Consider the following 13494-nt stretch of genomic DNA (forward strand, 5'->3'; position numbering starts at 1 on the left):
TTGTCAAAATACATTAAAATCACGTGTTTAACAGGGAATTATTCAAAATTTTCCCGGGGGAGAAACCCCTGGACACACTGGTAAAAAATTGTTCCCACTTCAGGGCTAAAGCCACGGATGTTTTCAACTCTTGTCGACGCCCCTGCAGCGATGTACATGTTAAATGACTATACATTCTGACAGCCATCACTGATAGCTTAGTGTTTGGTCAGTAATGTGGGTCTCACAGTCTCACCACTCAAACATAAGATACATTTGTGTAGTTTGCTCTCCTGATTGATTAGAGTTGGAAAGGGATGCCAGAAATGTAGAAAACACATGTACTAAGTCAATTTAAATAACCTACTTACATTTTAAGAAACCTAATCTGAATCTTAAATCTGCCAAAAAATGTAGCTAAATGTGTCACATTTCTATTCTTTTGTCATGTTTAACGAACGTGTCTCAAAGGCATCTCAAAGGCATATTGTGAACATAACAGAGCACATTACAAATTAAAATTGTAATTTCTAATAATGACAAGCAATATTTATGTGCATTCCTTATTTACACAAGACCTACAAGCAGCCAGAAGCTGGTGTAGATTTTGTTAGTACCTTTGAAAAGACATATTGATGAATGCCAAAATACACATAGATTTACTTCTGCTAACAGTTTACACACAAATTCATTCTGCTCACATTTCATGAATGAGACCCAATAAATACAGTTTAAACACTTTGCACTCAAGTGTCAAGATTTGGACCTGAATCAATCAACAACATCATTTAATACCCATATATATATTGATTTTCAGTTGATAAAGTGGTTTGGGGGTTTACTTTCTCTTTAAAGATTTTTTTGGGGAAGTTTTTCTTTATCCAAAGCAACGGTCTAAAGATAGAGGGTGTCTCATGCTGTATTGCTGTTGTTAAACGTGGCCCCTATTTACTTAAGTTCATGAATGAAGGCATGTGAGAAAACAAAGTTTTCCTCACAAATTTTAGGTGACAGTGGGTGAATAAATGATATACAAATGGTCATTTTATGAGTGAAGTGTTTCTTTAAGACCTCACTATGCTTAAAACTAATTGATGTGTTGTGCAACCACATCTAAAGGCCACAGTGTTCAGAATAACCACACTCAAAGGTTGTGGGCAAAAGGCCTGCTATATTGTAAACATTGAGATGACATTCTTCCCGTAAAGACATTTATGGTGTTGCACTTGGCTGTTTCCAAGTTATGTGAAGACTGAAAAAATAGAGCCTTGGAGGGAAGTTCAAATCCTGCCTCCTCTCAAGCCTGCACATAGCGGGCCATTCCTTGCATAAAGAGGGCGCCATTGCTGGATTGTCTGTTTCAGAGGTTACCAAAATTGTCAGATGCCGTCCCTGCTCATTCCACCATTGAAAAGGTGGTTTCAGACACTCAGTACATTTACATGCAGTTTAATTCCACTTTTAATCGGAATGAAAGGCCGTTCCGATTAAAAGTGGTCATGTAAACAGTCATTCCGATTGAAAAATGGTCCTTCCGATTGAAAATTAAATCCGATTAAAGGGGGTGGTTTATTCTGTTTGTCATTCCGAATGAAAGAATTTTGTGTGCATGTATACACTCATTCCTCTTTAAATTCATTCCGGTCTTTCTGCGCATGCTCGTTTCCTTGCCCTTCTGGCGCGATGACGTATATAGCGCGCATAGCAACGGGCTGCATAGCAACAGGCTGAGATAGAGCAGTCGGACTTGTTGCACTCACCGGTTTCCATTCGCCAAAGCACGGTCTTCTATCTCCCTTCTTCGACCTTCTACCTCCCTTCTCCTCCTCAACAGACGAAGCATTAGCAGAACAAGGTTGTTGTTGTACTGCTGCTTCAAGAATATAAGCAAAACACGCCCGAAAAAGGCACTAAGAACGGCGTCATCAAGCATCTTGTTATCCGGAGCGAGGACTATACAGTGTTTTCTTCCGGTAAACGTAAACACGTAACATCTGCCCCGCCCCCTATCCAATCAGAAACCTTCCCTGCCCCAAACCTTGCGCAGACCTGAATAAAGGCGATTGAACTGATCTCCCATGTAAACCCTCATTCGGAATGAATATTTCCCATGTAAACTACCTGGAAAGACTTTAATTCCGAATGATTTCATTCAGATTTATTTCATTCCGAATGAGAAGCTATCATGTAACCATAGCCACTGTTGGATGTTCCAAGAAGCATTTTCAGGTATACTGAGGCCTTCACAGAAACCAGTAGCTCTCTCAACAAACATATGGGCACGTGAGTATTGTATTAAGATAGGCCTAAACCATCCTTTAATAAAGTTCTTCTCACCTGTGGTGGACAATATAGGTCATGATGGAGACGAGCAGACAGAGCAGCATGACTGCTGTGCAGGCATACACCACTGGATGCAGGTAATCCCCAGGGTACGGTGGGAAGGACAACACTCTCTTCAGATCCTGCAGAATGACAGGAGTTTACAATTAGAACTGAATAATTAGACTCACAAGAATGAATAATAAGCACAACACACACAGAGACATGTTTGATGAAAGAACTACACAGGATGATTTTTACTGCTCAGTGTTGCCAAAAGTTATTACAAAACTGTCCAGATGGTCCTTTGTTGATTGAAGCCAATCACGACCTAATCAGGAGCGTGCTGGTGATTTGTCTGCCTACGTTATGAAAGGAATAGTTCAGCATTTTGGGAATTATACGCTTTTTCTTCCAGTGTAAGGTGTTCAGATCGCTTTAAATCTCATGTCTTGAGCTGAAGTCAGGACTTGGTTAGACTAGCTTAGCATAAAGACCAGTGAAAGCAGGGGAAAGGAATTGGCCTGGTTCTGTCCAAAGTTAAAAAACAAAAACAAAAAAACACATCAATCAACACCTCTAAAGCTCAGTGATTAATATGTTGCATCTCATTTGTTTATTCTGTATACAAATAGAAATGTTTTAAGGGGAATTATGTTGTAACTAATTCTTTAGGAATAATGCTGGCCTTACACCAACCAAGTCAGTGTCTTTTTCTTGTCTAGACATTTTGATAAAATCAAACAATATTATCATGAGTTTTTAGTCTTGGCTAATGCAAACATGGATGGATTAATGAACGTGTCAAGGGCCCCCCTTGCCTTCACCTGCAAAATGTCACTCAAATTAACACATACTAACCAGGAACAGACTCCAAATAATGGCAAAGAAATGACCTAAAGGAAACACAAAATAACCACAAGGACACACAAAATGACTACAAAGAGACAAAAATGTCCAAACAAAAAAAGACAAAAAATTATCTTATAAAGGAACACAAAACATCCACAAAGTCTGTGTGTCTTGCTCCTGTGTAGAAGAGATGGTTGGGCCTTTTGAATATCTATGCTCAGTGACCCATTGTCTCAAAATCTGCCCCTGCATGCAAATACTGAAGTTCAATGATGTGAACATTGTCAGTAACCAATAGCTGCACTCTCTCCAGCATCAAACAGGAAGCAGTACATCAGGTAGACAGTGCATGGAGAGGACTCCAGGGGGCTGCATGAACATGATCAAGTCTCCGTTCTGTTCTCTTGTACTGTGGAACAGTAGGAGAAACTGGTGGAGCTGTGGAGTTAACAAGAGTTGGTGTTTAATTTGGCGTGTATCTCATCCACCAACCAGCAATTATTTAAAAAAAAATAAAATAAATTTTGGAACAGTTCCCCTCTCATTCCCACGGTCTCCTCCCACTACAAAAGCGCAGCTAACCAACGGAGGCTGGGGAGAGGCGATAACATCCAAAATGTAATGTTTGCATGTAAATCAGTTTGTCTTTATGGATTTTGTTGATGCTGTGGGGGACAGATTGTAGGACACCTTGGAAAGACCACTGCTAGACCACTGTTTAAGACCAGCCATGTTTGTGGCAACAAAAACTGGAATTTTTTTAAGGAGACATTTGGGACATTTCCATCTGTGGTTGTGGTCACAAAACCAAACATTAACTACAGTATTGTGACAAAACAAAATTGAAAATTGAAACATAAAGAAATATAACGTTTGAATATATCTGCTTCATATGTTTTGCAGAAATGTAAAATGCCAGCATTTTTCGAGCGACTGTGTTGGGAGCACATGATTTGGTGTGTTCGAGCACAATGGTAGCGAACCTAGCAACCTCACTATGACGACAATGCTGCATTTGTGTCAAATAAAAGTTTCCATTTCCAACTTAACCAGGTTTCAACTTGTAAATGGCACTCATGCCAACATCCAACATCCATTTTTTAAAAATGTCTGCACTTGATTGTTCAGAAGTACCTGGAAACCAAACAAGCATGGACACTGCACACACTGCACAAGACTGTCTTTCAAGCTAATCAAAACCAAGGTAATGGACATAGTGCTATGTTGCTATTGTATTTTTTATCCCCACACCATCCACTCTGCAAATATACTGTACAACCATCTTGAGTTGTCCAATGACATGAACCCTTGTGAGTTGCAAACATGGGAATCTTTCCATCTCTACCATCCATTATATATGATGTGAAAGCAGCACAAGACTCAAGGAAGCTGCATACGGCCACTGAACCCAGCTGTTGTTCACCATGAAATTGTTGTTTTTACATTTATGTTTCTGTACAGGTAAAGCAAACAATACACAATGTGTTAATCAGCTTGGTTTTAGATGTATTGGAAGGTAGTTTTTTTTGTTTTGTTTTTTTTATCTTTGGACAGTTTTACCTCATTTCCAGTCTTTGTGCTAAGCTAGGCTAACAACGCCCTGACTACGGCACTTTCAACTAGGAGGCACAGTTCCCAAAATGTTGAACCACTCCTTTTAAAAGCTGAACCAGCAACATGCTGTTCTGAGCAAAGCACTTTAAGACACTCTACCTCCTTGAGTTGACAAAACTTCAAGCACCCCATGTCATCTCTGCTTTTTTTCCCCACTGTCCAATCAGATGATTTGAGAGGCAGGCCTTCTGTGGTGGTACCCACACAGATCTCTGTTCCCCTGTGCCCAACAAACTATTTGTTGACAGCCGCTAACCCTCATCCAGAGCTAGAGCAAGTACCCTCTGCCTGTCCATTTTAGGAACCAGCTACTAATTACTATGAAATAAATAAAAACAAATAAATTAATAAATGGTAGATTAATTAAACAGGAAGGTTAGGGTAAGGTGGTGATGGGGTGGTTGCCTGGCAACAATAAAAAGGTGCAGCAAGCATTTTTTTTACAAGTGGCATTAAATTAAAAAAAAAAGGCAGTGTGGTTTGCCTCGCATTTTGCAACCTGCAAAAAGCTTCCTGTGTGACTGGGGCCTAAGAATGCTTGTAAAAGAAAATAATCATATGTCCTCTCCGTGAATGCTAACAGCTGTGCTAACGTCTAGCCTCAGTGATGCTAGTCAGAATGACGACATGAAGCTTGCAGACTTGCTGCTGGAGGTTGGACTGTGCTGCATGTTTGCAAAGCCCTGCACAGTTACTCACGCCTCTCTCAGTGTGAGTGCATTAATGAAATCTCCTGACACGGTACCAGGATCTACCATCATATACTAAGTGACTAGAAATAAACCCTGCATTGTAGTAATGTAAATATAAATTATTGTAATTATATTGATTGCATTATTAAAGCAAAGCCTCTCGGCTTGCTGTAGATTCAGGCAGGAGAAGTCATTGTACTGCTGCGTACTGTAGTTGTAGTGTTGCCTAACTGCACTGACATCACTGTCTTAAAATAACCCAGTGCACATCATTAAACATGTAAAACGTGGTAACAGGGATTTCAGTGTCTCCTGAAATATGAAATCAAATTAACAAAAGGCACATTATCAGACCTTGTTTCGGAAGCTGTATGAATACCCAAATGCATTGTAATAATGCATGATAATAATGCACTCTGGCCATTATGAAAGGCTGGCCTTATCCTCCTGCTAATAATGTAGGGCTACAAATAAGAAATATTTTTGTTATTTTTTAATCTGCAAATTATTTTCTGTTAATCATTTCACCATTTACTTTAAAATGTCTGTGCAACAATGTTATAACCCTTTCATATAACAGACATGTATGTCGCTGCCAGTCTACTAAATGAGTGGTGACCTCATCAACATGCCCTGAAGCCACCAAAACTGAAAATGGACTTATCCTACTAATGAGCAGACAGACTGATGTGCAGTTGCTCATTTTGCAATACTATAAAACTCCTGTCCTCCAAGCACTATGAAAAACACACACAGTGTCACATTATGGTGCCTCACTGCGATATCGGCGACAAATCACTTGATTAAAATAAATATAGCCAGTGTAGCATACAAACATTTTGTGATGGAGCAATCTTTATTGACCAATTCTCTGTGAACCTTTACATCCACTGCTGAAAAGCATGAAACTGTCCATTTGCATTACAGTATATACACATGACGTCACTAATGCACATTACCATGACCACAGATGAGTGGCAAACGCACAAACAATCAGCATCTGCCATCATACATTAACATGGGAAACAAGACTATGTCAAGAACTGGATTGAGTATGAAACACTAGAGGGCTTTCAATTTGAAATAGTAAGTGGCAGCATTCACTCTGTCACACTTTGCCCTGCTGTTATGGTCCAGACCCAGCCATATAAATACATGTTTAAATGAAGGACAATACAGTGAGACACCCACACAACAGAAGGGGCCTGCTGTCTCTGGAGCTGTACTCACTGATCATTTAACCCAACCCTCCCCTCTTCAGTTTCAGGCAGTGATGTATGTCCCCATGGGACTGGCGGAGGCTGCACAGCCTTTCGCCACTATCGGAATCAAGTTCTGCCAATAAACGACAGTGATCCAACCACCTCTGTGTTCAAATTTTAATTGTTGACAAAAATTATGACAAAAAATTTTCATCCACGACAATGATGAGCTAAAAATAGATCTTGATAATAAAAACTACGATGAAATCTTCATTTTTATTAATGAGACAAGACGAAACAAAAATGTTAGTGGTGGACTATCGGACATTGGAAGCTGAGAATGGCCGTGCCTGTAATTATCTTCAAATGCCGCATGAGCAACTGTAAACTCAAGTAAATAGTCTGCTGTTTCATTAGGCAGCAAAAACACTCACACCAGAGCAGCATCAGCTGTTAACGTGAGTTGTGAGCTGTAATTCAGCAGTAAATAATCAGCAGCGTGTCTGACTGTGGATGATGGAGGTGTTTCACGGATTTGTGGAGTTGCAGCCATGGTTGCTGGCAGTTAGCACCACTTATTAGCCACTGAATGGCAGCAGAGCAGTCAGCCACCGGCCACCAGACTTCACAGCTGATCCCCGCAGGACTCCACTCAGATGCGGTTTCTGGTTTGATGCTCTTTTACAGGAAGGTAGGAGGCTCAGTTATCTGTGAGTGTAGCTGTGCTGTAAGTAAACAATCTGAGCTCAGATCAGTTTTCTCTGACAGAGATGTAAGATTAATTTTAATCACCAACTCTGTGAGAGGACACGAGTTTAATCCTCCAGACTAACATGTTGCAAATTAAGAAAGAATTCAGGCTTTAATTAAGTTATTTTTCTGCTTCTTAACAGTGAGATGGATAAGTCAGAGTTTACAATGAACCTAGGTACAAATCCTAGTTGTCTCAGATTAGTTATGGAGAAATGATAGATTGTAAGTGTGCAGAAAGAAAATTTTCTAAATGAGATTCTTATAAACCCCGTCAGCTTGATTCTAATTTCTGATACATTAATTAGTCTAACTGGATTAGTTAAACATAATGACAAAAAGTAAACTGAAAGGTTTTGAATTTTCATGGACTAAAACTAGACTAAAAACTATGAGGGATAAAAATGACTAAAATGTGACTAAAACTAATGAGCATTTTCATCTCGAGGCTAAGACTAAATCTTTAATAGCTGTCAAATTTAACACTGCTGTGTTCATTGTTGTTGTCTATGCAAACACTGGATTGTTTCTCCCAAAAAAGGCAATGTGATAAAAGCCTACTCTGGATGACATATTGTTGGTTAGGGATGAGCGAGAACACAATTATCACAATGTATCTTTAACGGTATTTTGATTGGGCGGAGTTTATGACAAAGGTGGGTTGGGTTTAAATAAAAAGTGAGTCTGACCTAACCGGACGTTATTTTAAACTTCATATTAATATGGTTTGATCAGAAGTTGCTATATTTATTACTCATTAGAGAACTTTATAGAAAAACCTCAGAATTGAGCTTCAGATTGCTTTTGATCACAATTCATCACAAGTACAGATATTGAAACATTTTACTGATGTATGTATCTACAGCCCTTTTTAGATAGGAATTGTGCAAATTTGCAGGAAAGCCCAATCAGTCTTCGTTCAGCATTGGCAGTATGAAAACAAAATCGGGGAGTGCGGCAAAATGCCGCCGACCTAATTTTGTTTATACAGAATGTGCAGGTGCGCTGCTTTTTGTAGGAAAACATACGAAACATTTGAGCACAATCTGAATAGTGACATTAACACAAAACCATTGCAGTTCATCTTGATGTCTGGCGAAGTCTATCACTTTGCCATTCTGGGCTGTCCCACTTAAAAGCAGACAACCGTGCAACAAACACGGTTGAAATCTTTGGTCGTCAATTAAAATAGGCTCCCAGAAACATGAAACTGATGTCAATCTTCTACTCTCACAGTAAAAAACTACGTAAACACTAGGGGTGTGCCATATCATCTCATTCACGATACCGGTATGATTTTTAATTTGATATGAAAAGTTTATATTGTGATACTTGACTTGTTGACATATTGAGATCATACTGTTACCCACTGCAACAACAAGCATGGCTGAAAGCAAAATTATTACAGACTCTGTGGTGGTTCTAAAAAGAGGAGCAGCTTCAGTAGTGTGGAATAAACTGTTGGACAACATTTTCAAAAGTGGGCCCCTCATCCACACCCACTGTGGGGGCGGTGGAGGGATTACTATATGTATCAAAATTTTATAGCCTACATACTGCAAATACAATCCAGTTAATCATATTTCCACATGTATTTTGTATGTACATAGTGTTAAGACCATATTTTCTTATTTTAAAAAGCAGAGGTAGTCACATGTGAGTCCTGGGCCAAAAAAATGCCCTCCATAAATAATTAGAGAAAAGTCAAATCAAACATTGATTGAAGAAATTACTGCAAGGTATCAAATCATAAAATCAAATATTGAGTGAACAACTTTCTTCTTCTTATTCATTCAGTCTTGAGGCTACTTTAATCAAATATTGGTCAAATTGTGTGCAGAACTGAAATAGTATAAGGACTATGTGGCTGTCAACTGATTGTTTTCCAGTCATACTCAATTTATGTAAGACTGTTCAGGGACCCCAGTATACAGAAATATTTAAATACACCATTTTGAAAAATGACAATGGTCCTCTTTTCCCTTGCCAAAATGTAGCATAATTTTGGAGCACTATTTGGCGCCCTTTCCAACAAGATAGCATACATGGTCCACTAGTTTAATATAGCCCCTTTCACCAAGCAGTACTGTACGGTACGGTTTGGTACGCCTTTTTTCCGTTTCCACTGTGAAAAGTTGTGGATGGTACCAAAGGAACCATGCCATACCGTTACCATTTTTGGTACTGTTCCCATTTTTGGCAACCCCTCTGTTGGGCTACCTAGCACACAGATCTGGTACTAAAAGGTCAAGCTGTGAACACTGCAGTTGATTGGTCAGTAGCTGATGGTAACTTCATTCACTGGGCCAACTGCCAGGATTTTTAAGGTGGAACATAATTTTGTAATGTTACTAAATGCACGAGCTGACGACGTGACTCAATCGACACACCTTGAATATTCCATAACAACTCTGACCATTTTCTTGTTCTCTCTGTACCCTGACTGTTCCTTGAGGAGCCTGTGGTTTTTGGTGAGGCATTCTGACTTGGCTAATCAGGCTGCAGTTCACTTCACGTTTACATATAGATGGCACATAGAAATGTGTTTTAATTAAAACATTTCCATTTATTTATCATGTCTATATATAACCTGTATTGCCAGTGACATAAGTCGGCAAGTAAACTGTTGTATAAGGTCAACCATATTCCTTTTCATGGGCCCCCCCCCTTGGCCTTGGGCGTCATACCCTTTGACCCCCCCCTGGACTTTGGGCCTGCCTGGGCATCCTGAATGTTTTATCAACAGCTCCGGACTTCTCAAAATCTTTAAGCGACTTACCGCTCAGAGGGAACTCATTCAGCGGCTCCTCTGGCAGCAGCACAGCGTCTCTCCCTCTCCTCTCTCGCCTTGTGCACACTGGAGACAGTGTCATCAAGTGATTTTGTCATAAACCTTTGGTAATGTAAAACTACATGATGCTTGCGGCTCGACAAAAAACTACATTTATGTGAATGTGCAATAGTTACCATAGCATAACAGTCTGAAACAGGTTAGAGTGTGATGATTAGAGGAGAAATGGCAGAGCGTAACACAGAGGTACATCTTTTTGTATTTGGGAACTGTGTAATTTGTGTTAGATTTTATTTTGTTTGTTAAACTATTAATATTGTATACAGAATCTGAATCTCACTCTGAGTTACTGTTGTTTACAAACTAAAATGAGAAATAATTTTTCATTAGTTTTTACTGAATATTTGAAGGCAAACTGTTAGGTTCACATGTAAAACTATATCACTTATTTTGTTGCAATTCTATTTTCTTCAATCAATATTTTTTTTCCTACTTTACTTACTTTTTTGTCATATCATCAAGAATACCGTTGTCGCAAAAACACCCTGAAATATCACAGTATTATTTTAGGGCCATACCACCCACCCCTAGTAAACTCTATTTATAAAAATGTGAAAGTATCCTTTTAATGTACACTTTTGATTAAAGGACACATTTAGTCCTTTTGGGTGACAGCAAAGCCATGAGGTTACCAACAAATACCTTTTATGAAGTGCGAATCACTGCACTTGCCTTACAATTATTTAAGCTCAGATGACTTAGCTGTGGAGGCAGGAGTGTGGAGGAGGCTGAGACAAAGTGACTCATATACAGTAAGTGATGTGCATCTCCTGGACAGGTCTAGCATTCCCTCTGTGTTAAAAGGCAAAACATGCCTTCAAACAACAGTTAGGCCTTCTCCTTTCTTTCACTAAAACACACTCCTGCATGTGCATAATTCAAGCTGAAGATTCCTGTGGAGGCAGGAATCAAGAGCTAACTTGGCTCCGTCTTCATGACAGCGTCAACTCGCTTTTCCTTTGTGTTCCAAGGCCTTGTATTTTAGAGACACTGTCATGTCTTCCTCCTCTCATCTCTCTCTCTCTCTCTCTCTCTCTCTCTCTCCGGGACAGCATGCTCTCTCATCACGCTCCACTGAACAACCCATCTATTAGACAGAGCATGACTGATTAAATCCTTTGCAGATCCCATAAAATGAAAAAATACAGGCATGCACACACAGCAGCAGAGATCTGTGTGCACTACGCTCCACTTATCTTAGATGACCAACAACGAGCAGCATCACGAGCAAAGATTTGCTAATTAGGCTTCTTGTGTTCTGAATGGGAAGCCTGTGCTTACGTGTAAACACTATTTTTTTTAGAGCATCAGAGCTTTTCGCCAGCTTACATTGGGGTCTCCAGATACAAGTTACACAATACAAAATCACATTTTCTTCTAAATACATTTGATCGGCTAAAGGCAGAAGCATTCATGTCTTGTATTGTCTTTCTACTGTTATCATTTCTGTGGGATGTACGAGCTAAACCAAACACTGTTGAGGATTATCAATCTTGAGTGTATCAGACACATTTCATTAGTATCAGCGATGTCCTGAGCCCATATGCTGGATGTATTGGGGCTGATCAAGACATTCTTCAGTTGACTGGTATCATCTCCTCTAAAGTCAGATTTATTTGAAAGTGAGCGATACCAGCTGTCACAACACCACTATGGAGCTTACTCTGTTTCCTAATGAGTGCTCTTCATGGGTTCCACATTTTTGGCACTGATTAATGGCTCAGTGGAAATCATACCCGAAACCAAACATGCATAACTGGAAAACAGTACCTTATCCCAAAGGGGACCAAGCATAACTACATCCCATGAAAAATGACTTATACAGCAAGAGAATATCAACACTGGTACGTCAACCTAATCAGCAGAAAAAATGTGGCCATTGTGAGTTAGTGCGGATACATTACATTTGTACATTATTATGTAGTGGATACGCTGAAGCTACGTTTCTTCATGATTCAACAACACTGTGTTTAAAGTGCGTTAGGTTTAAGCACACAAACCACTTGTTTATGATCAGGAAAAGATCAGGTTTTTGCTTGGAAAACATCCGCTTCACGTGGCACTATTCCAACAGGAAACGCAGCAATGTCTTGGTAAAAAAAAAAAAAAAACGCAGCAATGTAGTTTTTTTAAAGAACTGTCCCAGAAGAAAACACAGCAATGTCTTGGTAAAAAACAACCCCTTTGCATTTTTTGGGGCACTATACCAGAAGAAAATGCAGTAATGTCCTGGTAAAAAAACAACCACTTTTCATGGCACTATCCTGGCAGGAAACACAGTAATGTCTTTGTCAAAAACAACTGCTTTTCATGACACTATCCCGGCTGGAAATGTAGCGATGTCTCAGTTAAAAAAAACACTACTACTAGGTAACTATCCTTCCTTTGTGGTGCTATCCTGCAGAAGACGCAGTGATGTCACAGTAAAAAACAACAAAGTATCCTGGTCAACTAGTCAATTATTTGGTCGATATGCTCTCGTCTGACCAAATTCTCATTGGCCAAATAATCGCCGTGTTACTTTCATAAGGAGAAAAGTGCTACATCAATAGCTTTCCAGGATTAATCCATTATTTCCTGCAGCAGGGGGGACAGGCTAAGTTACCTGTGAAAATGGGGGTGTTTTCAAAACATCCCCGTTGTTGACAGAAAGTTGAACTCCCCCAACCTCACACTCAGCGTAGCATTGACGCAGACCTCCTGTCTGTTTCTGTATACTGACACCATTTCCCTCAGTGGAAACGAAGCTTGTATTTACTTGTATTTCACAGATAAGACACAATAAATTGCGAAGACAGTAACTAAAATAGCATTTTAAGTTGTGTGTGATTTATCCTTCAGGGATTTATAGCCTGCTTCTGGATTTATCCTGGCTTCATATGAACAGAGGAAATCTCTGCTCGTCGCTAGGCTAATTTATACAATGTAAAATGCCATAGGCTGGTGCTAATAACGTTAGCATGTTGTATTTGTTTGGAAAACGTGTTAAGTGTGACAGTTGTCTTGCTGGTGAATCTTGTGAGCTGTAATGGAGCCAAATTGTGTGCCCTTACCTTTGTTGAATGTTACCGTTGTCCCTGGCTTTATAAAAGAAGAGGGAAAGATCGCTAGGGAAAGATCGCTAGACGCTAGGCTAATTTATACAATGTAAAATGCCACAGACTTGTGCTAATAATATTAGCATGTTGTGTTGGTGGGGAAAATGTGTCCAGATAAAGACAAGTGTTTGTCT

General features: G+C 39.5%; 1 protein-coding gene across 1 annotated transcript in view; it reads right to left on the minus strand.

Moving 5' to 3' along the window:
* Window positions 1-13494, minus strand: part of adgra1a (adhesion G protein-coupled receptor A1a) — a 32024-nt gene that overhangs the window by 15009 nt on the left and 3521 nt on the right. Inside the window, exon 3 of the mRNA XM_033610609.2 lies at window positions 2317-2444. Within this exon, the coding sequence (XP_033466500.2) occupies window positions 2317-2444 (128 nt within the window). The remainder of the gene's footprint in view (window positions 1-2316; window positions 2445-13494) is intronic.

The sequence above is a fragment of the Epinephelus lanceolatus genome, chromosome 21 (assembly GCF_041903045.1).
Source record: "Epinephelus lanceolatus isolate andai-2023 chromosome 21, ASM4190304v1, whole genome shotgun sequence".
NCBI classification, from domain to species: domain Eukaryota; kingdom Metazoa; phylum Chordata; class Actinopteri; order Perciformes; family Serranidae; genus Epinephelus; species Epinephelus lanceolatus.